The following is a 27,080-nucleotide window of genomic DNA, read 5'->3' on the forward strand; positions in this document are numbered from 1 at the left end:
TATTTCTTGTAAATCTCAACTTAAACATTAATGTAATCAAATCAATATTAAACCAAAGCTATTTGCCTGGACACTCAGGCATCACCTTTTATCTAGCTTGTTAAAAACAAATCACCATCAGAGTCCAGAGCCACGATCATAACATCATAACAGGCACCTTCTGAGCAACAGGTTAACATATATAAATCTGTTTTCTTGTTTTTATTTTCTGAACAGGTATGTATAATTTCATCCAGTTAAATAGGCTACAGCTGTGTAGTGCACAGAAGCCGTTGCCATGGTTACTATCCATAGAGCGCCTGCCGTTTACTTGTGGAGCGCTGTCTGCTTCTCCCACACGCTGCATCCTGCGTAGTCTGCTGAAGCCTCCCTCTGCTGCTTGTCTGGGTGGGTGATTTGCAGACTGATCAACATCCCGCCCCTCCTGTGACCTCATGGTTTGAGTGCATGTGTATTCAGAGCCAGTGAGCAACGGACTTTCAAAATAATAACAATTATTTTTAAAACAATAACGCGTTAACTTGCCCAGCCCTAGTTTTTTTGTTTCTAATCAACAGAAATTATTACAGTAATATTATTGTTTCCATTCAAAGTGTGTTTTTCAATCCATCTTGATCTGCAAGCAGCAGCCAGCACATGCTGTTTTATTGTCTAACCTCATCGAGGGAGAGGTCTGATCTTCCGTCCAGCGTGAAATGTTATCAAACACAACTTTTATGCTTTCAGGAAATAGTGCATTTTTCCAACTATTATGTAAGAGACAAAGTAAATCCTTCACCACAGTCACAATTTCAGCTACAACATAGCTTAGATTAAATTCAGGGCCTGAATATAAGCCACGTGCATCAAAGCTAATATCCACATAGAATATTTGGATATACTGAATGAGAACAAACACTTACATTTGCCTTAAAGTGTAACCTGCAAGACGTATTACAACATAATGAAATATGAGATGGGGCTACATACACGGGATTCCTACTTAAATTAAAACAATAGACATGTCATTAATGTAGTATTTTAGCTAACGTGTAGGTGGTTGCAGTGAATGTTGACTGAAGCTTAAATACGGTTGTCACATGGAATAAAAAGGCTACAAGTACAACAATCAACAAGATACATGTGATAAAAGTCAGGAAAGGCACAACTTTGTATAATCAGTCATGCATATGTACATTATATACACTCTCTATGTTGGTAAACTTTAGCAACTCCTTCAAATGCTAAAGAAACTTTGAGTCCATTGATCAAAAATAGCAAATCTAAGGCCCATCTGAGTTTTTCTAAAGTGTTCATGATGTATTTTGTTAATGGGCATTTTTTGCTCCATTACAAACAGCTCAATGTTGTGGATTCGAGGCAGGCTGCCCTGTGTTGTAATACTGAGTTCACTTCACGTAACATACAGTCCATCTTTTACACTATAAGTAACTTATCTCTAACGAGGTGCTCTGTTCCAAGTTTTCCTCTGGCAGAGTTTTAATGCTCCCATTCTTGGTTCCATTGAGAAGCAACGGTACAGTCAGTGTGGACCCGTTGACTGGATCTTTCCCTTTCGTGTCCCCAGCTTTGTCCCTCTTGTCTGGGCACGACGGCTCCGTTGCTCCCGGAGTCACTCCTTTCTCCGAGAACAGTGGCTCCGAGCTCTGCTGCTGGAAGCTGCTGTTGCCATTTTGGGCGATTCTGTATATCTCAGTCATTTCTGTCACGTCTTCCTCGTAATCGTCCTCTTCGTCCTTGATTGCCCGTCTCAGGCTCTCCCTGGGCATGAGCGCCGTCCTCCCCTCCTCCTCCTGCTGATTGTGGTGCTCCATGGGCTCGTGGTTCTCCACCTTCCTCGTGGAGCGGCAGAGGGCTTTCCGGAAACCTCTCTTGAAGTTGTCTGACAAGAAGCCGTAGATGATGGGGTTGGCGCAGCTGTTGGCGTAGCCGAGCACTACGACAAAATAGTAAAGACCCTGGTACTCTGAGGGCAGGGACACCAGCAGGTTGATGATGTTGAGGGCGTAGAAAGGCAGCCAGCAGAAGACAAACACGGCAACAATGATTACAACCATGTGTGTCACTTTTCTCTCTGACTTCCTTCGCTTGGTTGAGGTGGCGTGGACTTTTTTACCCGAGCTGCGGATCTTGAAGACGATGAGTAGGTAGCAGAGGCAGATGATAAGAAGAGGGCAGAAGAATCCGACTGTGGAGGTGTAAATGATGAAAGCTGCCTGCCAGATCTTAGCCGGGTGTGGCCATGCAATGTTACAAGTACCTCGTGCCTTCTGGTTGGCAAAGACGACCACAGGCAGAACAACAAGGAACGACAGAGCCCAGACAGTGCAATTCACCATTTTGGCTACCTGAGGACGGCGCCACTTTGAAGACCGGATGGGGTGAACTACAGCGAGGTAGCGATCGATGCTCATCACGGTCAGGCAGAAGATGCTGGTGAACTGGTTGATGGAGTCGACAGTCATGACCAGACGGCACATGAAGGGGCCAAACGGCCACGACTGGAGGGTGTTCTGGACCGCCAGGAAAGGCAACCCGAGCATGAACAGCTCATCGGCGATGGCTAAGTTTAGGATGTAGATGTTGGTCACTGACTCTGTCTTCGAGTAGTGCAGCACAATGTGAATCACTAAAGTGTTTCCACCCAGGCCGATGATGCAGACAATTATGTATATGAGTGAGATGAGGACCCCTGCCGCACCGGAGCCTGAGGAGACATCTGGGTTGGTGGAGTTGGTTGAGTTCAACAGCGTCTCGTTCAGATCGCTGCCGTTGAACATGAGCAGAAACAGGGGGAGTCCAGGCGAGGGGCTGGCAAAGCTGCCGTTCTCCCCCATCTCATCCGTCATCTCCAGCCCGGGAAGCGAGACGACACCCATAGATGTGCTCTTAATGTCGCTTTGTCCTTCTGCCGTCTCAGCTCCCGCCCATCTGTTCTGTTGGAGGAAACAAATCAATCCGTTATGTGACAGAATCGTTGACATTTCCTACATTTGTTTTACCTTTAAAGAGACTGAAATGAAAAACAGACACATATTTGACGTGAGAAAAAGTGCACTTCCAATGCTGCTGACCTCCAAAGCAAGTTTCTCTCTTTATTGGAAAAACTGCATGTTTCACATTTCAACTTTAAAAACCATCAGCGTCAACATTGTCGATTTGTAAATTATATAAAATCTGCCAAAACACACACACAAACTAAAAGACAAAAACAGTTTAATAAAATATTCATAAGCAGGGTATTCATTTATAATTACAGGGTCGTTGCTCCGAGTGCCTGTTTCAGTATTTGGCAATTAATTTGGCTCAACAGAATTTTTCTCTAAACACAGCACTCAAAATGAAAACATTTCTATTAAATACATCATGCTGCAAGTTTAGCAGAGCATCACCACATTTCATGTTTACCACTGGATTTGCACATGCAAAAAACATGCAATTTACAGAATTCAGTATTTTAAGTGTATTTTAATGATTTTAATTTTACTTATGGAATGTGATGTTTTACTGTAAATATAGATAATATGACCTAGAGTCTGACTTTACGCTGTAAACAAAAGGAGGATGTGACTGTACATCACTGCTTGTATGCTGTCTGGACCACAAAGACACTAAATCTTATTTCAATCATTTGTTTCAACATCCAAAAAATACAGCAAGCTGACCTCAATACATATTGACAGTAATCAGAAGGCAAGAAATTAAATTTCTTCTTCCATTTCTTCTCATGCATTCCCCATTTCCCTTATATTTCAGATGTATGGCAGTGATGGTGAAGTAATTAGCCATTATGTTACAACAGTCCTCATGATGGTATTGATGTTGCAAACACACGCGCCGATTCAGTAATGTGTACTCTTTGTAATTAGCACTGGTGGTAATATGTGGTGGGCAGAGTATGTAAGCTCTCTGCACACCACATTTAGCGGTTTGTTTCCTTGCACTTTGAAACGCCAAAGCCAAAGCAATCAGTAATTACTGTAATACCTGATTCCCGGTGACCATCAACGTGTTTACGATGAAAAACACAGGAAGCAGGCAAAGATAACACTCAGAGGATGAGTGACAGATTAAAGGTGCAGATAAAATAATGAAAAGCAGATGGGATAGAGGTGGATTTGAGATGATGAGTCAGACAGGAAACAATTAAAGCCGGTGATGATGGATGTTTGCTGGTAGATTGATTTGACCACAGCAGCTATATTTGGTTATATTGATACGACAGGCAAATTAAACAGAGTGTTCCCACACACGCTGATAATTGACATTTCATAGTAAACTCAGCAGCACTCTGGTTAGCATGAACTGGGAACCTGATATAAAACGGCTCCTTGGTCATTTAACTAACCACAAAACAATTTAAGAATTCAGATTAATGACATAAATACTCTGCACAGTGTGTAAGTTAAAACATTATTGCAGATATAAAGTTTCTTGCAGTTTAAGCAGCTAATTTGATGTGTGTTTGAGTCATTTATCTATTTGATTGTTTCAAACTGGCACAATGGCTCTTTTTTAATTACATGTTATACACTACAGTAGCTTTGTAAGAAAGCATTCAAACGTTTGAGGAAACCACAATATTCAAACATCAAACACCTTTTCATTTTATTTTTACAGCACTTTAACAAAGCGTTTGTCATGAAGAAACCTTATATGCATATATACAAAGTTCTTTCTCTTCATCCCACTCTTACAGGCTTGCCCATTTAACTCTCCAACATACTTGTTGAGGGTATTTCACTCGCATTTGCCGCTGAAACATTGTTATGGAACAGGAAAAAAGTTTTACGAGGACAGTGTGCAAGTAACGACCAACCACCCATAAAAATAAAACTGCTGTAACTGAAATTAATATTATACTAGTGGTGAGCTATGTCTACTATTATAAGATATTATAATGAATATAGTAACATTATATAATTAAAATATTAATAATATACAAACAGTGCCTCCTTCAGCTCTTTCTCTCTGTGGGTTAGACAACTATGTGTTTAGATTGTTTCATGTGATAACATTATATCAAGCAAACTTGACAAGCTGCGCATTGTTCTGGAGATTTTTATTCATAGTGCATCTCTTCGGTTACTCAATTCGTTTATCATTTCCACAACTTCAAAAGACTCACCGAAAGCCCTCACACAACGTCAACAATACAAAGTACAAAAGATACTATAGTCTCACATAACAAGGGGCATGGAGCATCACTTTTATTATGGCTCTGGGCCCATCTGTGTCCAACAAGTAATAAAAGCTTTGATGATATCGCAATTTAAATTAGTCTTTAGCAATTTATGGGTGATTCACATTTATGCAACCACAACAACAAAAAAAAATTGTCCTCCAGAGGGGCAGTTCAGCCATCCAACTTTAGGCCGGCCTAGTGCACGGCTTTGCTTGGAACACTCAGGGAGAGGAGAGTTGGCTGTAGATGTAGTGGGGGTGAGTCTTTGTGGTTTCAGGAGATTTATGATCGGTAAACATCTTCTACACTGACAACTACTGAAGCAAAATAACAGCTGGTACACTCACCCACGCATTCACACAGTAGACTTTATTTAGGTTAATACTGTTAATGTACCATAATGTGGCACTATGACTAGTAATGTAGCTCTGTTTTTGGGCCAGTGCACTACTTTGGTCCAAACTGAAATATCTCAAGAACTATTTTTCATGACATTCGTGTTCTCGGGAAGATGAATCCTACAGACTTTACCTGAAAGTCTAAAACATTCCCATCAGTCCCAGCTCTACTTTGTGTTTAGCGTTAATTAGGAAATGTCAGCATGCTAAAATGCTACACTAAGATGGTGAACACCTCTTTAACATCATTGTCACTGTTAGCATGTTAGCATGCTAATTTTATAATTTAGCTTAAAGCACTGTTGTGCCCACGCTAGCAGTTAGTAGTCCCTTGTACTTAATCTTGCTAGTTTGAGTACAAAAGTGCATAAACTATATAAATTTAAGTTATGTGGGTTTATTTTTCTGGTATCGGGGATATGCCATAAGTATGTTTTAACTTTATTGTGTTAATTTGGTGGTTATGTTCTGTCCGGTTGCAATTTGCCGAAGAAGAAGAAGAAAAGGCGGTCAAATGTTGCGATCTGCATTTCCGGTCAACAGCTTTGTTCGATTTGATACATAGCATTTGTTTTGTGGATGTGTCTATGTTCAGTCTGAGGCCCCAACCACACTACTGCGTTTTCATTATAAAACCTTTTGCTATGTTCGCACCTCCCGTCCAGACTAAAAGTTTGAAAACGATGCCGACGCCGTTTTTTGTTTTAAAACTTTGAGTAGCGTTTTAGTGGGGACGGACAAAAAACGGGAGACTTTAGAAACGATGATGCAGATGCTCACATTTGGCTCTCTGATGGGGTCTCATAAGTCATGGAAAGTAGAGGCACGATGCTACTGACAGAGATTTTGATTTGGTGTTTTTATTGAAATATTTTGTACCGTGCAAATAACACTTACAGCCTACACTTGCTTTGCGACAATTCCCAGACTTTTTTCCACCGCCACAGCCTTTTAACTCCCGTGTTACATTCAATAAGAGTCCCAGCTCATTTTTGATTCATGCAAACAAAAATCTGGTCTGATTCTTTGTTTGCATTACTTCTTTTGCCAAATCTTCTCTAACTACGGAATAGACCATCTGCTTCATGTTTATACTGGCATGCGCATGCCCAGTGTATGTGAGCGGCTACTAGCTGTGCGTTTTCAGTCATTCTAATACAGACGGAGATCAACTCTAAAAGGCTGGTGTGGACGGAGATCATATTCGTTTTAAAACTCCGTTTTTAAACAAAAATGTAGTAGTGTGGATGGGGCCTTTAAGAGCTGCTAGCATTAGATGCTCTGTATAACCTTCCTATGTGATTAAAAGAACAGCTTTGAATAAATTATGCTAAATCGTTTCCTGACGAGAAGTAGATGAAAAGCTCAACACTACTCTAATATCGGTAAGCCTTCTGTAAATACAAAACTAAGCCACGGTAGCTGTTTCCCTCGGTCTTTATGCTAAGCAAAGCTGATTTGACTGCTGGAAGTAGCTAGCAGACATAAGAGAGGTCTATTTCCCTAAATGTCAAACTGTATGTTTACATTTTTTCACTGGTGATGGAGATCGAGTTATTTCCCCAAACATTTCCAGGGCAAACATTACAACTTCTGTAGGGAAATATCTATGAAACATATAGTAACACCCATAAAGTCATATAAAGGTCATTTAATTTCACTCACTTCATTAACTACATAGCTGTACCATTGATTAGTAAAGGTCATATCATAATAAAACCATCATGCGCACCATTTTTAAAGTCATATGGAATGTTTTTGTCCATTTTCTTTTTTTCCCAAAATGTCTGATGTTGTTTTCAGAAAATGAGTGGTGAGAAAAACACATATGTGCCCAGAGCTCACTGATAGTTCATCAAACAAACCAACTGAAAGGTTATTGTCACCGCAATGGCGACAGCTGCAGAGTCTATAAAAAAAGCCATTCAATCTCTCTGCCTTCCTGGAGTTCAATTTAAACCCTGAAATAGCAAAGCAAGAAAAGTCAACAAATGTACTGTGCGTCTTTTTATGAGACCGGAGTAGTGTCTTTGATTTCAGGCCATTAATCATTTTCCAATATCTCCAATATTCCTTGTGATTACGGACATTTCACATTAAATTTGAAACCAGAGAAAGAGACAACCCTGAGATCAGTGTCGTAAATCAAACACAACCAAATAAACGGCACACGCGTGACAGGAAAACCAGAATAGATCTTTACTTCTCTTCTTCTCGAGTGAAAATGTTTCAAAAAGGAAAAGAGAAAATACACACTGGTCCTTGGTGATGCAATAAAGTAACAGCTCAGGTCGAGCCCGAGTGTAGTGCTTCGATGAAGGACTATCTCATAGTAACCAGGATTAGATCTATATGTTGGCTTCGTAGTACACTAAGCTGATATTGTGCTCTAAGTGAATATCAGATGTTGACCAGATTCTCTTTCTCTTTTATTACAACAATCTGTAAAACTGCAATTAAATGTTATTTGTGATGCTCCTTTGCATTTATTAATGGTTTAAATACAATTTTCTGATTAGGAGCTGTGTGTCATCCTGCCTTACAGGTTGATACAGATTTTTCCCAATCTGTCCCTCTTGTCTCTTTAGCTGTCGGGATGTTTGCCACAACAGCTCTGTGCATGCGGATATTAAATTTGGTTAGATTGTAGCCAGTAATCATCATTCATGTATGAAGATAAACCTTTTTAATATTTGCTAAACTGTTCTTGTTTTTGCCTGCATATTTATAACAAGTCCAGAAAGACTTTTTGCCATACAGATCCTCAACAGAAGGTATGAAACTATAAAGAAACCTGACAGAATTGGCACAGAAGGAGTTTGCCTGCTGAATGATCTGCGCATGTGAAAGAGCAGCGTGAATGAGAGTATGAAGATGTAATTGTTCCTCGTTCATAGTTCATTAATGCGACAGTTGTTAGCTGGATAGTTGTTACTGCTAAACTAAACTGCTATAGGCCGACCATGATTTGCACGTAGTCTAGAAAACCATAACAGATTGCAATCAGATCTGTGATGTGGCTAACAGAGATGCATATGTGACGGAAGCCAGCGAGTCTGTGCAGTTAGTAAACCTCACTCCCCGACACGTTAACAGACTTGTAGGCGAACGACGCTGTTGTCCTTGGGTTTTAAACTCCTCGTCAGCGTGTCTGCCTCCCGTACCCGTATTCACTGGTTCGAATCAGGACCGTGCAGTACAATTCGTGCAGCTGGTGTACAATTCGTGTAAATGGGGCCAGAGAAACTTTTTCACAGCTTACACTAAAATAAATGGACATCCGTGTTTGGATACATCATCCAATGTTCATTTCATCAACATTCACATTCGAAAGAGCTGCTAAATCAGCCAGTAGCTGCGTTTCTATCCACCTCCTTCTAATGGAAACACCAAAAATTCAAGAGTTTTACGCTTGTCTGAGGTGGAAAAGTCGGTGTGCAGATAATTTATTATTATTATTTACAGACAGCAGATGAACTGATTAAAATAATCCATAGTTGCAAAACTAAATGAGAAATAACAACGTAGAGATTCGTAACCCCATTTTAAGATAAATATCTTTTAAACCTTAACTGTAGTGCAGCTGTATAATTCACATTTCTTACAAACGTGACGCCTCAGAGAATCAATTTATCAGCCTCCGTGTCTCTCATCTCAAACAGCCTGTCTAATATCTCCATTGTATTTGTCATATTTCATTTCCGCCTTATTAATCTTCATGCCCGGGACCTTTCAGGCCTTTCAAACCCCTCTGAAAAGTGAAATCATTCAGTTTGTAGATTGAGGTCCTGAACTGCTGCCGGCGTCACACGAGACAGCCCCTTTGATCCAAATGTTTCCTCATCTGTCTTTCTTTATATATATCCGCAGTGATCAATAGCTTTCTGCAGTGCTTTGACTATAAAACCAGATGCAGCAACTGTCTGAAGATAAGGAATACTGTGTCAACAACATCTGAGAAAAGAGGACACACAGGCTAAAATTACATATGATCTATATTTGACTCTTCTGATGTCCGCTGCTTTTGATTGGTTGACAGTCTGTGCTCATCTTTGGTGGTCATGCTGTTATCCGTGACACATTTTTTTCCATTTTGTTTATCCATTGATTCACTCGGGATGGAATTAATTTATTTTTATGCCTTGCTTGAGCTGTTGTAACAAAGACTGAAAGATTCAGACAGCTCAAAGTTTTAAAGGTGCCACAGAATACTCATATGTGTATTCAGTGTTTCTACTAGAAAATTATATTTCTCATACTGTCCACTGCTTCAGTACCTCTTTTTGAACACAGTTTAAGCTCCAGTCTCTTTAAGGCCCCCCTCCCTTAAAGCCCACTTGTATGGAAAGCCGTTTGAGCATTTATTCCATATCCTGAATATCGAACTTTATTTGCATCTACTAGTTCGGTCTTTGCCAGAACTAGTTCGCCATTTTGACGAACTAGTAGACCAAAAGTCTCAACTAGTTGGCTTTTTGACGAACTAGTGGCCATCTGGACCGAACTAGTAAAGCACAAAGACGTACTAGTTAACTAGTGACTAGCAAAAGCTTTAACATGTTAACTAGTTGAACGTAAATTCAGCTTACTAGTTAACTAGTGGCTGACAAATTTCTGCAGTAGTTAACTAGTGGGAGCTAAAATGCTTACAAGTAAAGGCCAAAAAGTCCACTAGTAACACTAGTTGCGGCATTTTAGCTCTTACTAGTTAACTAGTGAGGCGAAAATTGTTGTACTTGTTAACTACTACGAGCTAAAATGTCCACTAGTTGACAATGTTTTACTAGTTATACCAGTGAAAGCCAGAATGCCCACTAGTTAACTAGTCAACACACTTTTGTTCTTACTAGTTAACTAGTTGAAATTTCTTTGCCTTACTAGTTAACTAGTAAGTGCCAAAATGCCCACTAGTTAACTAGTAAAAGCCCATTTTGATCGGACTAGTTAACTAGTGGGTGTAAAAATGCCCACTAGTTAACTAGTGGAGCAAAATGCTAATAAGGGGGAGGGAAAAAGTGGAAGTCTTCCTATTGGCTCTCCAGTTCAAAATTATAAATTCCAACCAACCAGGACTCAGGATTTTGTCATAATCCTGCCCAATTCATTTGCATGTTGCGCACTAGTTAACATGTTGACCTGAGGAACTGCAACTAGTACTACTAGTGGCTTCTCTTTGCCGCCTACATTCTAACTAGTCAATGCAAAAATGTCTACTAGTTAACTACTTTTGTTCGATTTAGACCTTACTAGTTAACTAGTCAGACTTAAAATGTTTTACTAGTTAACTAGTGAAGGCCAAAATGTCTACTAGTGAATTAGCTGATGCATCTTAGACCTTACAAGTTAACTAGTAAGGCGAATTTATGGTCGACTAGTTAACATGTTAAAGCTTTTGGTACTAGTTAACTAGTATGTATTTGTGCTAGTTCACACTAGTACTAGTTCGGTCCAGATGGCCACTAGTTCGTCAAAAAGCCAACTAGTTGAGACTTTTGGTCTACTAGTTTGACAAAATGGCTTACTAGTATGAACAAAAGTCTTACTAGTAAGATCAAATAAATGCGTACTAGTAGGATATGGAATAAATGCTCAAATGGCTTTCCATACACTTGCTTCTGGCTAGCCAACTTACACATGCACAGAAGAGGGGCGGGGCTTAACGGCGCTGCACTGAAACAAGTCCTGCGAGACTAGGCCTCACTGATTACTGTACAAAAACACAACTTTATTCATTGGTTTTTACTGAAACTGGATCAGAGCTGATGGAGAAATATTGCTAATTAACGTATCTGGCAAGTCACAAAAATGTTGATACTGAACATATCAGCAAAAATATTCACTGACAAAGTGTTTAATTTGTTTATGTACAATATAATATAAAACTGTAGCAACAATGGCATTATTCAACTTTTTATGGTTATGTTTCGGCAGCACTTTGTTAAGGCTAAGGAAAGATTGTGGTCTGGTTAAGTACAAGAAAAGTCTGCAGTGACTTGAGACAACACAACGTGTTTATTAATATTGAAGCAAAACCGCAATCTTTGTACACCTAAAATCCCTCGAGCACCTCCCGGTGACTCTGGTGCGGTAGAAAAAGTAGCGCTTTTACATTTGTCACCACAACATCATTGGGAAAATCATTTAAATATCTAGAGGTACAGTTTCAATGCAGCATGTAATGCAGCCTAATTTGATCTCACTGAGAAGAGTCTCACTGTTCACTCTTTACACCTCATTAGAGCTGTGCCAAGTTACTACTAATACTAACCCGACATTTCATGCTGCTTCACATTCAAAACTAACACTGGCTGGCTTTTATTGTGTCACAGGAAATGTTACGTATTTGTCCCAGAGGTTAGCATGGATTGCCTTTTTAAAGACGTGTGTCGAACGTGAATTAGTTTGGCTGTGCTGTGAACAGATACACCAGCTTCTCACCAAACGTTTTTGTGTGTGTTTGTATTTAAATCACAATGGAGAAGTTTGTGAGAGTGGGTGTCACGTTCATTTAAACATTCTTGGCCAAATCAAACAAACTGTAGGCAGCAGCAGATTTTAGTTTTTACCAGAAGTGCTGTCATGTGGTTAAACAAACCTGCAGCTATCAGAGCTGCTGAAGGTGAAAGCTGCCTTATCCGGCCGGCTATTTTTGGTTTCTTGAAAGTGACCGAGAAACAAAAAACAACAACTACTACTAACGGGAGGTACATTTTATCACAATTATGTTTTACTTTCTAAACAAAAATTATTTACCACTTATAGGCGCTATAGGTAGAAATTATTAGAAGAAAAAAACACAATTATCCAGAATTTAAATTCCCCCTACAAATCTCAACATCTAATTTACACAATGATAACTTGTTCTTATATCTTTTTATATCTTATTAAATTTTGTACAATGTGAAGAAGAAAGAATAATTATTAAAGATGAAAAATTTCGGATAAATTGTTGTCTAAGACATAACCTGTTTAACTTTTTTAAATATAGTAATGTATAGATAGTCTTATATAAATAAAAAATACTTCTTAAACATTGTATTACTTTTTTTAATCACGTAAATGCTTTTCTTGTGCACAAATGTGCGAATCAAGTCCAAAAATAGGTTTCTCAGTACCTTACAAAAACATGTCTTTGACATGTTTTTTTCATCATAACAATGTTTTATTAAAAAGTACATCCACCCCCCCGTCCCTCAAAAAATAAACAAAAGAAATTGACTCTATGACAAAATAGCTTCCAAAAGACCCAACTGAACTGAACTCACCCTGCCTATATTTGGGACAGGTCTTCAATTCCTTTCGCACAAAACTCTTGCTCAGCAAATCTTGGAAATAGCCTTTTATGAAATTGTTTATTTAAACCAGTATGAATGTTACTTGTATAAAAATTTGTCTTTTTTTTTGTTTACGATACTGGTGAATCTGAATTGCTTCCCTACAATCAACTGAACGATTGAATTTTGGAGAATCTAACCAGTGTTACGACTTGTAGCATAGCCATATTGACAATATTTTCAAAATTTATATTTGTATGTGAGATATAAGCTGCTTAGAAGTAACTCAAGAGGGCAACCCTGTGGGCTTTAAGAGGTTTTTTTTAAGTCCAGAGAACTTCTATAAAAACCAGAGCAGGCGTCTAAGTGAAACCTGCGTAACGTGTAGCCAGTTAACGGAAGAGGTCTAAGTGGGACTAGGCTTTTAAGTTTTACAGTACTTTGTAAACATAAGTTAAAAGAAACCAACCCACGACTGTTATTAGGAGAGAAGTGAATTCACCCTGTTGCTGTTGAGCCACATAAACATCAAACCACATTTTAAAATACTGTGAAAGTCTGTTGAAGAAACTGTGTTTGTATTGCAGGTTATCAGGTTTGTAAACTTTTGATACTGAATCAATGGAATTCAAATATCAGCCCATTAACAAACAATGAGTCTATTCTAACGTATTTCCACTTCTATCAATCTTACACTAATGTATTTATATTCTGTCCGCAGTTGGATTTGAACTTAGTGGCTCATTGTATTTCCAAGTATTAATGTGTTGTAGAAAAGAGTCTCTGCAGTCTTAATCTTGAACCCTTGAACTGCACCATAATGAGAAAGCACAACAACAGAGAGTAAGTCATTAGTTTGAAGCAATCTAATCTTTCAATTAAAGCACCCAGCAACATCTCCAAGCTGTATAAACACAGTCTCTACACCGTTTTCACTTACTAAAATGAAAACTGATGAGTAAAGTAATGAACAGGTATAAAACAATTAAAAATGTGTCACGCTTCATAGTTACTTGCTAATTTGCTCTGTAAAGGCATCACGCAGCTGCAGCGTACAGACAAGGTTGTTCCTGTACCTTTATTTCTTTCCATAATGCCTGGTGCACACTAGAGGATTTTAAAAACGTTGGGTACCACAGACGTAACAACAGAATTAACTGATTGTAAACTGATGCTTCCTGATCAGCTCGCTCTCATTGGCTGTTGTGGGAGTCTGATCGGAGGCCCCCCAAATTCAAATTTGAAATTGTGGTGCCTACGATCCAGTCGGTGAATATTATGTCTGTAAAACCCTCACACTACAGGATCATTAGGGCCATACATATAATATTCATATAGCTGATAAATCTAGTCATGCAAACGCCCTCCTGTTAATTTCCCGATAAATGTTCAGTGAACACTTCAATATTTCAGTGAAGTCACAGATGGCGAGGATCAGTCTCTCATCTCTCCCTCCCTTTCCACACGCTCGCCTCTCATCAAAATTGAATTACAAGGCGTGTAAATCGCTTCTCGTGTGAAAAGGTCTTAAAATTATTAAATTTCGTTTACAAAGGTCTTAAATCTTTTGTTGTCCTTCCGTAGGATTAAATGAATGCTGTAACATCATAAGTAAATATTTTATGTGTGTGTCACTTTAATTGACTCCGTTTGGTGTGTCTTGGATGTTTTACGGCAGTAGAGGTACCGTTACTGTTTACGTCTCTGGACCGTGGAGTGTTCACGGTGCACGAGCTCTGCCATCCAAGCTCTGGTCAGCTTGGATGGCAGTTAACATTACAACAGCAACGGAAAGACAGTTGTGTATAAGATGTCTGTGTGTTGGCGTTGCACCACTGTTGTAGAGTAACCGTTATGTGAAAGGAAACATCCAACATGCTAACGCACATTAAATTACTACACCCAGATGTGCAGGTCACTGGGACGAGGACAAAACAAACCGAAGCCCAACTCCTTATTCCCGCTGCTTTCAAGCTAATACTATATAATACTTTATTTCAAGCAGCCTTTAGATGCAAAAACAGAACAGGATGAATAATCACTGAAACAACTGGCATTTACATCGGCATATTATGTTACATTACCTTATCTAGCCAAAGTGTAACTTACTGTAACAACTCATTCTGCACTATTTATTTTGTATTTTTGGTTTCACATTGCAAGAGTTCTTGGTGCGACAAATATTGTATTAATTTTATTATCAGAGTACGAACACACCCCAAAGGGTCATTGTGTATTAAATATGAATGTGAGTATTATATATAAAATGTTTTATTAAATTCAGGTAACTTCATAAATAATTTCCTCGTGCTTAAAATTCATACAGATTTTCCATTATATGGCAGTGAAGTTTGCATTAAATTTCATCCTAGGTGGTATTAAAAAGGTCTTAAAAGGTCTTACATTTAACTTTCTGGGGGTACCCTGTAAGTGCTGTGTAAATAATGTGGTAACACTTTACTTTAAGCCCCCTATACACTCAATATTCAGTAACTGGTTTTTAACACACTAAAATGTGGTTTTAAGCAGATTTAAGTGTATATTATAAACACTTTCCTATCAGACAAAACAAACTTATGGAACTCTTAGTCTTATTTGGTTAAAATTTCCAACAAATGATGTTCAAAAAGGCTTTAATCTTTTTCCCCCCCTCATCATATCATATACATTTTCAGCTTTTTTTAATCACTAGGCTCAGTGGGGCTTATTCCTCTTCTTGCACATTCATTTGCATTGTAATTTATGTCATTTGTTTGATTTTAACTTGTGCAAATAAAGAATGTCACATTCAAACAAACTCAAACAGATAACGAATGACAAGTATGTAATAATATAAAATAATATTTAAAAAAATGCTTACTATAGGGGGGTGGAAGTTAAGGTTGTCAGTCAGCACACAATTTAAATATATCCACATAATATAACATCAGTCAGCAACAAAATGATGTTGCTGATAAGCTGAAGGTGAATACAGGTGAGGAGATGTTTGTATCTCACACAGGTTTGACTGCAGCTCTCTGCAGGAGCGGAAATGCCAACATCTTTAGCTGTCATGCTACTGCACCGCCGAACCGAGCATCCATCACAAAGGTCAGAGTCTCTGACAGGTTGAAAGGTTCAGAGTATTTCAGGGAGGAGCAGCGTCATCCTGACAGCCATGTAGCCACAGATCAACACATGCACTCAGGTACACAGAGTACATTTAAATTGGAGGTACTTGTGCTTTACTTGTCTTTTCTTTTCATGTCACTTTATACATCTGCTCCGCTATGATTCAGAGGGAAATACTGTACTTTTTCCTTCACTACATTTATCTGACAGCTTTACAAAGTAAGATTTTAGCATGCAACACATATGAAGAGCTAATAAAACATGATGCTTTGTTGACACTACTTTCTGAACTTAAACTCGGATAAAACTGAAATCCTTATAATTGGTCCTGACAATCTGCATCTTAGTTTCCAGTCCTCTCTTGGTCCCCTATCAATTAATATCAAGCCAAATGTCAGGAACCTGACTCTGCTCTTTGAAACTAATCACACTTCAAAAACACATTAACAAGTGCATCCAGTCATGCTACTGTCATCTGACAAATATTGCTTGGACATGTTTAATGGTGGGTTTTGACGGCACTCAAACTATCAATCATGCTTTTTATTTCCTCACAGTTGGGACTATTTTAATGGTAGAAATCAGAAATCAATTAATAGGCTCCAAATTGTGCAGAATGTGGCTTCTAACAAAAACACATTTGAATGATTTTACTTCAACCTAAATGACTAACCAGGTTGTTTGTCAATGCCTCCCAAAACGATACACATGAACGCTTCCTGTACCAGTCCAGCGACAGGTGACTGGACATTAACTATGTTACTTAGGTCACGTGACATTCAAAGCTCGCAGTTTGGTTAGGTTCAGGAAAGCATTAAGTCTTGCACTTTTACGAGAGGTCAAAGACTAAAGTCAAATTGACTCTCCTGCGTCACAAAGCTAATCATACTGGACTGATTGTGTGTCCAGTACTGACGAGACTGGAAGTGAGAAGGCAGGGCAGGGACCAGGGTCATGGTTAAGGACATTGGCAGAGCTGTTTGAATACTGTATTTGCTCAGGTTTCTTTTGTATTTTCTCCTCTTGAAAGCAGAGAGTGAATGTTTATCGGTTTGCCAAGAGGTTAACCAAACACTCCTGAGCAGACGTGAATGGAGGAGAATGGAAAATTATTATTATGGTTTGCGACAAAGAGGGAAGGTTTTAAGCAGATGTAAATATATGCTGTAATAAATAAGCTTTTTACCACAGGTCAAATAAGCAGCTACATAAATTGTGGTAAAGGCCATGGAAAACTTATTTGTGTCCTTGTTATTGTATATAAGTACACTTAAACCATCATTTGTGTAAACAGGTTAATTAACAGTTTTAAACGATGATTAATCTAGTGGTTCCTTTTTCCTCCGTTTCTTAACATCTTGTTGTGTTTTATCACAGACATACTGGCCAGTTCCTCCCTGACTGCAGACAAATGATTTAAATCATTAAACACTCTACTTTCTGTCATCATGTGTGATACTGTATAGTTCCAGCCAGGACAGAGTGTTTCAAGAGTAAACCAAGCTAGCAAGAGATCTCACCATTGACTCTGTGTAGGAAGATGCGACCCTGCTCCGTGTTTGGTCAGCATGCCGATCCAAATGCGACTGAAACACGAGGATATGAGATGTATGAAAAGAAAATTGATTTCACGGTGCAGAGGCCTGTGGCTGTTACGATTTTCCCGAAGTCTCAGTTTGTTGTTGGAGCAGGAGATTACAACACAGAACAAAAAAGATCTCTATATTTCTGTAAAAAGGTTTTTTAGTTTATAACCTTTGATTTAATGGCATTTGACGTGTTTATTTTCAAAGATTTTACATAAGCTTTACAAGTGAGGCTGTTTCTGTCTACAACCCAAATCTGTCTACAGGGGAATATTAGTATTTACCTTTCGTCACTAGTGGTGCAGATGGAGTCACTTCTCCAACCATTTTATCTGTCTGATGCAAATGACACAACCATAAAGGCACACAGCCTTTCATTTCATCCTCGTTAACTGTACTATACAGTAGTAATCTCACTATAGAAGCATCACAAGCACAAGTGAGTCATGTCAGAAATATTTGTGAGTTTAGTTTTTTCAAAATGTCTGCTGTTGCTTTCAGAAAATCAGCAGTGAGAATGGCACAGATGTCCTCTGTCTTGTCCTGTCAATGTAAGAAAGCAAATGCATATTTCCCAAACTGTATGATCTTTTATCTGTCTTTATATTGTTTAAATGTTTTTGCTAGTTAATTATTCATGTAAAGCTAGTACAAAAATAGATTGTTCTTATATTAATCTAGATCATAAAACACATAAACTAACATATTTGCTGTAGCTGGTGACACTATCTGTACTCTTCCATGTTTCTGTATCCATCTGCACTTTAATTGGCACTAATTAGCAGAGTTTTAGGAGTGGGACCACACATCAATCTCGTCACTCCTGGCATTTCCATAAATACCCACACAACCCATCTCCTTGTCTTCGCCTTGCATTGTGCCCCCCCTCTGTGTCTGGTCTCCTCATCTCCTTCTTCCTCTCCATAGGGGGTCCATCGTGGCCGAATGCTTCGACGGATTTCTCTTCCCCACAACTCTTTCAAATGTCTATTTAGCAACTGCAAGCCAACTCAATAAATCATTTAATCGTATCTGTAGTGTGAAATCCTTTCACAATCTGTTTGTCTGGTTGCACTTCAGTCCCGGGTTGTTTAACGCTGCACCGCCGACACGTTTCACACCATGTGTCTTCTTTCACACATCAAAATGGACGTAAGCTCAAAAGTGTGGTGGATTCATACAAACAAACAGCACTTGACCCTCACTCTGCAGAGGATGAACAACACTTTAGTCACCTCTCATAACTAAAATGAGCGGCGTGGGTTCGGTTTCAGAATGCATACACTTGCTGCTGCTTGTTAAGCTCATTGCTTTGAGCACACGGTAATAGACTCAGATGTGTGTATAAACATTTCTATCAACTTAGATCTTATCTTTTCTGGAGGATGAGTGTTCAGGGAGATGAGGAAAGAAATAATGAGAAAATCCTGAGGGTGTTGTATTTCTGACACATGGCGATATCCTCTCTCCAACTCTTTTTGTAATATTTGTGAATGACTCTACAGATTAAAGAAGCTACTTTAGACATTTGCTTAAAACCACAACATTTTCAGGTGTTCAGATGAGTAATAATTGGAAGGACTGTTTAATTTTGATGTGTTTAAGTTTACTAACTTTGTCTCAAAAGTCTCGAAGAGAAGCCAAGATGGACTTCTGTTTGGAAATCAATTTGCAGCTCTATAGTCCTGGCTTGTATGAATTTATAGCGTTTGTAGGCCCATGCAAACTGGACATACTTATATGCATGACTCAGTTTGATTCATTCATTCATTCTGAGGCTTCAGAGGAGACTTCTCTCCTGGGTTCAGTGAGTCAGAGGCACACCGCCTGGCATCCAATTCTGGCTTTAGTTTTAAGCTTTGCTTGCCTTGTGCAGGTCCTGTGTGTGAGGCAGATGCCAATCTCAAGGGCTAATGAAAAAAACATCAGAGCAGGATGGAAATATCCCGTGCACCTATCACTGCCCCCCCCCCCCCCCCCCCCCCCCCCCCCCCCCCTTTCCAGCTTCATTTTCAAAAGGAGATGAATAATAAGCCTCTTTCACACATGCACATCTCTACATAAGGGCAATTTAACGCGTCAATCTCACATCTGACAAAACTCCTGAGGTACTCTTACGTAAAACTGAATGCCTTCACATTGACTCAAAGGCTGCAGCAGCACAAGGTGACACATGAACAAGAGAGAGACTAAACACGTCTTATTCATGTGATTAAGAAAGATGTAATAAGTTATCTGCTAACTGTCATGCTCAAGGAAAATAAATCAGTTTAGTAAACTATGAAAGACTGTAAATGTAATTTAGGTTGATATTGTAGGAAGATTCTTCTGATGTCTAACATTTTCCTCCAACAGAGGTAGCCCATTCACACCAGCCGTCTCCCTCTTTGTATTCTCAACTTTCATTCATTCATGAATAAATTCATTTCCAGCAAATGCTTTGCATACAATTTGGGAGGAAATAGGACTTAAATGAGAGAGCTGTGAAGAAGGTGGTAGAAGCACAAAAATTACATCTTAAAAACAAGACATTAACGTGGGCAGGCTTCCAGTGGAAGTTCAGGACTGAACTAACCGCGTTGCACACGCCGCCGAGTCCAGGGTGACATATGACAGCCTGAGTCTGTCCCTCAGAATTCCTATGATGCATGGGAAGGGAGTTTTGTTAAAATTTGCTAATAAGTCTCCTATTTGTTTGAAATACAAAATTTACTTTGTGATTTATGTTTTTTTAATTGTATCTGCTTAGAATATAGTGTTTTTTGTTGGTAACTGTCATTTTTGTGGTGGTTTACTGTTGAAACCAGGAGTGAAGGGACTGTTTCAGTTGATAAGAAAGCCCACAGTGTTTTTATTACTAAGCTTTGATGTGCATGCAATTCTCTTGTGCGGCTGGCTGTGTAACTGACAGAACAGTCACCACCAACTAAGCGGGGCTCCCTACCAGGCTGGGACCCTGGGTTGGCCGCACCCATACACCCACACTACCTCCGCTTATGCTCTCTAATAACGTAAAACAAAAGTTTAGGTAATATGCTTGATTGTTTTTCAATATGTGATTAGATTGATATCACTGTCAAGTCTGTACGGTAAATAAAAGGATACAGCCAGAAGCCAGTGAGCATAGATTAGCACAAAGTCAGAAACAGGGAAACAGCTTGCTTGGCTGTGACAAAATCCCCCAGCACCTCTAAAGCTCACTAACTAACAAATATCTTGTTACAAAAACCAAGATGTAAAAACGACATGTTGTGTTTTTTTCTGGGGGACTATTCCTTAGTGGTGAGCAGTTTCTAGGTTCCAGTGGAGACTCCAGGAAGTTAACATTTCCAGACAGGAAATTATCAGGCTCATAACCTTTGTAAAACAGCTAATTGTTGTCTTTTAAATTTAACAAGATCGAACATGTAGTGTTGAACTACTCGAGACCGGTCTTCAGACCACTTTTTGATGGTCTTGGTCTCTTGTCTCAGTCTCGGACATTGAGGACTCTGGATTTTATTTCAAGACTAGTCAAGACCATAATTTTGGGAATATCAATAAACTTCTTTTGCATTGTCTGATTTATTTGTTAACATCCTAACTTTGATTGGATGTAAAATGTATTACTTCAAATGCAACCAATAACCCTAATTAAACATGTGTTGTTACCATTAACGCCACCCCTCCCTGCGATGGTAAGCATGGAAAAGGAGTGTTGAATAAAGATACTTATGTCGATTTCAGCTCTCAGTGTTTGTATGTGGGCGTTTTAATGGGAATATGGATCTTTCAGATAAATTTGAGAAGTACCTATGATCTCGTTCCACATTTTAGTGTGTGTCATATAATGTGGAGAACTGATCTTGGTCTTGACTCGGTCTCGCCCTCCATCGGTCTTGGTCTCGACTTGGTCTCAGCCCCTAAAAGTCTTGGTCTTGTCTCGGTCTCATTAAACTCTGGTCTTGGTCTTGACTTGGTCTCGGTTTGGGCGGTCTTGACTACAACACTACTAACATGTAACTGGATTTAGTGTTTAGACAGAGCCAGGCTAGCTGTTTCCCCTGTTGTCTCCAGCCTTTATGCTAAGCTAAGCTAACTAGCTGCTGACTGTAGCTTCGTATTTAACAAACAGACATGCGAGTGCTATCAATCTTCTTATCTAATGCCGTGTTTAACACCTGGCATTAACATGCATTGAGATTCCGGTGGCACCATATTCGGAGGTGGTCACTTATGGCCACATTTATTTAGAAGTGCGTAGCCTACGCGAATGTGTCTTGGGCTACAGTGAAGGACCGCCAACTCGTAACGTCCTCTGCTTAAGCGAAAGTCTGCACTCATTCTACCCTCATATTAAAGTGTGAAATACAGGACAAAGCTACAACAACATTGCAAAATGGATTCTAATGAATGGAGTACATACATAACATCCCGTCTGTCCTTTCAGCTGCTCTGCCTCAACTCTTGTTGAGGTTTGTTGTTAAGGCTGTTTCTAGCCTATGAGGAAAGCGTCATAAGCTGCTTTCACACAGAGATCCCACAATAAACACGGAAAGACTGCCCACCAATATGCCGCATTCACTCATTCATACTGAACAAAACATTGAGGCATAATCCCCCAACCGTGTTTGGGGAAACTTTTCAACTCACCGCTGATTTCCAGCAGTGAAGCTGCTTCGTCTCTTTCACCAGGTGCCAAATGACACACAAGCACTTGTCCTGTCAAGACTAAGTAAAGCTGTAAGAAACATTTCCATAAAATACACAAAAAGCCATCGCTCTAACAGCTTGATGACGCCAGTAATTTTAAACATTTTATATCTGAAAAGGGCTAAAGAGGAAAGAACACTAAACCATTTTAAGAGTAGCTGGAAATATTGCCATTCCTACATGCTGCTTTTCCTTTGACAAGGCACAAGATGGTTAGATTTACTGGACCTCTTAAAAGGCCATGTTGCCTGAATTTATGTTGTGGGTTGTGGTGATTAACTTCCCACCTGTGTCGACTGTGTGTGTGTGTGTGTGTGTGTGTGTGTGTGTGTGTAATTTGTGACTGATTCACTCTGTGGATGGACAGATGACAGCATAATTTTGCTATTAGTGTGTGAATTCATTATAATATCAACGCGCTAAATAACATTCTGCTTTCATATCATATTTCTTTTGACAATTTTAAATGTACGAAAACAAACAATCAAATGCAGGATAGAGATGCAGTTTACTACATACATAGCTTCACATGGAGGAGATGTGGGGTTGTTTTGCTCCACTGAACAGAGAGAACAGAATCCTGTCAGCTGGTAATCAATCACACTGTCATAAACACAGTGGGGAACATTTTTTTCCGGGAGAAAGAAAAACGTGTTTTCTCCCACAAGCTGAACTGATCATGGTACAATTCTCAGAACAAGATACAGAGGTTCACAGTCCTGTGTCTTGTGTATAGGCCTAATTATTTGTAAATTGACAAATACATTTTAACAAAGCTGTTTGCAGCTTTTGAGCAAAACAAAAACATGACTAAATATACATTTTTGACATCTCAGAGGTTGCAAACCTACTGCTGTACGATAAATTATTACACAGACTGATGGTGACGCTAACACAAGCAACTTTTAGATCTGTTTCACCATAAGGTAATAATAGTAATAATAGGAAGAAGAAGAATACATTAGTGAATGGGCTTCTACGATCTTTGGCATCCTGCTCTTTATTTCCTATTTTTTTCTCTTTAATTGTTTTCTGACGTTATGTTTTTGGTGAATTGTGTTTGCAAAGTGCAACCCTATAGAGTTAAAAGTCATTGCCATCATTTGGTTATTATATTATAATTTCTCACAGTACATTTATTCATTTAGCTGACGCTTTATATGTCAGAGGTCGCACACCTCTGGAGCAACTAGGAGTTAAGTGTCTTGCTCAGGGACACATTAGTGGATGTCTCACAGTGGGAACCCAGGTCTCCCACACCAAAGGCAAGCATCTTATCTATGCGCCATCACCACCCCCAGTAAAATAAGATCAAACTTTATTGATCCAAGGAGGTAAATTTAGTATCACTGCAGTACAAGAAGAAGACCAGAAACGTAGACAGGAACAGGATGCAGATTAAAATATACTGACGCTAAACCATCTTCTCACTTGAAATCTTTAACATGGCGTAATAAGTAGATACCGATTTAATTTCTTTATTATTATTTTGTAGTAATATAGGTAACACTATATTTTAACTCTCCCTATTCAGCATTTCTAAACAGTACAATAACATTTAAAAATTGTTTACAACATTACAGTGCAGTTGTGAAAGTGATTATTAATATATTTAATTTATATTTAACAACTCCTGTGGTTATCCTTCCTGATGTATAAACAAATAATTAATGTATATATAATATAGTAAAACACAGTTGTAGTAATATAAAATATGTACATTATTATTCTGTGTTCAATTTGTTTGTATTTGTAAATGTTAATATGCTGCTTTTAAATGCTCAGTGGGGGACTAGTAAAGTGTTGATGTGATATATGATATAGCCTACACATGCCTTCACACATGCTCAGTGTCGCTCCCTTTTCACAAACACACAGATTACGTAACTATGCCAATAATAATTAATTATGTTTGACAGTGAGGTGAATTTGACTCATACGGAAATCTCCATTAGTCTGTCTATCTTAAAGCATAAAACATATTCATTTAGATGTGTGCTTTATTGAGAGAGACAGGCTACAAACCAAATATTTTAATTAATTTATCTTTATATGATTACAACCCCCCTTTACAATACATTAAGGTGCTAATTAAGGGAAACTACATTAGGTCCTAACACGACTGTACTGTATTCATCTCTGTTTTTGACAGCTTACTTTATAAAAAAGATCAGGGCAACAGAAACCTTCCACTTTGTCATTCAAGTAAAGATGAAAAAAAAATTAAAAGAGATGGAAAACAACAGGAATGGAAAATAACCACTATGGAAAATAACCACAGACCAATGCAAAATGACTACAAAGAGACACAAAACAACCAGAAAGAGACAGAAAACAACCACAGAGATGCACCATAAACAAAAATGACTATAAAGACATGCAAAACAACCACAAAGAGACTCAGCCTGACTACAAAGACACAAAATGACTATACAGAAACTTAAAGATACAAAACAACTACAAAGAGACATAAAACAACCACAGAAAAGCAAATGCAAATCACATGAATCAATCACATGAAAGAACCACAGAGGGACACAGGCCGACTACAAAGACAGGCAAAACAACTATAGCCCCTTTTCCACTGCACAGTACCAGCTCCACTCGCCTCCACTCGACTCACCTTTGTTTGGTTTTCCATTGTGGAAAATTTGTACCTGCTTCCAGGTACTTTTTTTCGTATCACCTCCATTGAGGTTCCAAGCAAGCTGAGGAAAACTCGGCTGGGCGGCTGTGGCTCAGGAGGTAGAGCGGGTTGGCCGTTAATCGGAAGGTAGTTGGTTCAATCCTGTTTGCATGTCAAAGTGTCCTTGGGCAAGATGCTGAACCTCAAATTGCCCCGGGCGGATGTTCCGCCAGTGTATGGATGTGTGTGAATGTTAGTTTCTGTCTGAGCACTTAAGCTCAGTGTATGAAGGTGTATGACTGGTGGATGTAGTGTAAAAGCGCTTTGAGTGGTCGACAAGACTAGAAAGGCGCTATACAAATACGGAACATTTACATTTAAAATGTAACGTGAAAACATGACAGACTGCTGATTGGTCACTATTCACTGCATCATCATCGCCTGCGCCAGACAGAGGCCAGCAAAAGAAAGTTTTATATTTTACAGTTTTCATATGGAATTTCATCACTAAATCCACTTCTGGGAAGTTTTGAGGTGAGAAATCAGCTGTGTAGATTTCGAATATTGACAGTTTTACGAGAAGTGATGGTGGAACAAAAATGCTTGAATATTTTTGGAGTTGAGGAGCTCCGCAAGTGGCTGCGGGGGAAGCCTGTGCCAACCCGCGGGATGAGCGTGTGAGGCCGGCCAGCCGCCCGCTCACAGAGCCCTCTGCTCCCGCCGTCACACAGACCGCTGCATCAACAACGGCAGAGGAAAACACAGCTGGAAGGTTTTCATACCGCTTATCTGTCTTTACATTCTGAGTAATGTTGAAACGTTTAAACTTAAAAAAGAGAAAGCTGTTTGTGGATCGCTGGTGTGTGTGTCGCATTGAACATTACTTCGTGGCAGTTGTGTGTGGCGTCACTATGACGACCAGCTACATTGAGGGGTAGGCTACTATCTGCAATGGAAAAAAGTGATGCAAAATGACAACAAAGACCTTCAAATCAACTAAAAAGACACACAAACAACTATAAAGAAACACTATATAACCACAAAATGACCACAAAGTGACGCAAAATCACAACAAAGAGCCTCAAATCAACTATAAAAAGACACAAAACAACTATAAGAAACACAAAATGACCACAAAGTGATGCAAAATGACATCAAAGAGCCTCAAATCAACTATAGACACACAAAATTACTATAAAGAAACACAAGATTACCACAGTGATGCAAAATGACAACAAAGACCTTCAAATCAACTACAAAGACACACAAAACAACTATAAAGAAACACAAAGTAACGCAAAACGACTACAAAGAGCCTCAAATCAACTACAAAGACACACAAAAGACTGTAAAGACCCACAAAATGACTTTAAGGACACAGCCTAATAATGCAAAACAACCACCAAACAACCTAAAAGAAAGGCAAAATGAAGAAAAATGACCTCAAAGAGGAAGTGGCTGAATAATTTGTATTTCTTTCAGTCTGGGGGGTCTCTGTAGGAGCTGTGTTTGTGTGGCAGGGTCTCATTGTCTCACAATCTGTCTATGGCTGTAAACTATTTGGAGCAATTAGGCTACTTGATATTAGAGTATTTAAAGTTGTTCATTAAATTACTGTAATAACTCATTAGCCTATTCTTTTAAAAAGCATTTTGGGGTGGTTGTTAAAAACAATCACAAGCCGAGATGACACACACAGAGGCAGGGACATCAGTCTACGGCAGCCACTCACTGCAGTTTCACAGTCATTTTCGGCAAACGTCCTACATATTGGACAGAAAAACAAACTTACCTTTAGCTGAGACTTTTCAAACCGCGATTTCCTCGAGTCTCCTCTAGTGAATCAGGATTTATTGATGAAACAACACAAAAAAAGCAGCTGCACTTCGTTTATTCCCTGTCAGGACGTGTTTTCTTTGCATCCCCCTCCGCGAAACGGTCCGCTCCGGTGCTCCGGTGTGTTTCTCGGTGAGTTGAGTCCTCCGTCTGCTCCCGGACCGATGGATGCACTGAAAGTCACCAGCGCGACATTATAACTGTGCTGCAGGTTGCACCGTCTCTTGCTTGTAACTAGGTAACAGCCTGCTGCACAGAGTCAAGTAGGAGGTGTTAAAATCCTATAGTGTGTGTGCGTGAGAGAGAGAGGCTCATTCCCTGTGTGTGCACAGTCTGTGTGTGTTCTGAAACCAGCCTGAAGAACCATTAAAC

General features: G+C 39.2%; 1 protein-coding gene across 1 annotated transcript; it reads right to left on the minus strand.

The window, feature by feature from the left end:
• Positions 1-533: 533 nt before the first annotated feature.
• On the minus strand, positions 534-27,080 carry sstr3 (somatostatin receptor 3). Its single transcript, XM_046036720.1, has 2 exons — positions 26,665-27,080; positions 534-2,936 (listed from the first exon to the last, which is right to left on the minus strand). The coding sequence occupies exon 2, from the start codon at positions 2,877-2,879 to the stop codon at positions 1,422-1,424; it is 1,458 nt and encodes a 485-aa protein (XP_045892676.1). The 5' UTR covers positions 2,880-2,936; positions 26,665-27,080; the 3' UTR covers positions 534-1,421.

This window comes from Micropterus dolomieu, linkage group LG02 (genome assembly GCF_021292245.1).
Source record: "Micropterus dolomieu isolate WLL.071019.BEF.003 ecotype Adirondacks linkage group LG02, ASM2129224v1, whole genome shotgun sequence".
NCBI lineage: Eukaryota > Metazoa > Chordata > Actinopteri > Centrarchiformes > Centrarchidae > Micropterus > Micropterus dolomieu.

Bases quoted from the DNA above. Each gene is read 5' to 3' on its own strand.
- sstr3 (XM_046036720.1), bottom strand. From the start codon at position 2,879: ATGGGTGTCGTCTCGCTTCCCGGGCTGGAGATGACGGATGAGATGGGG.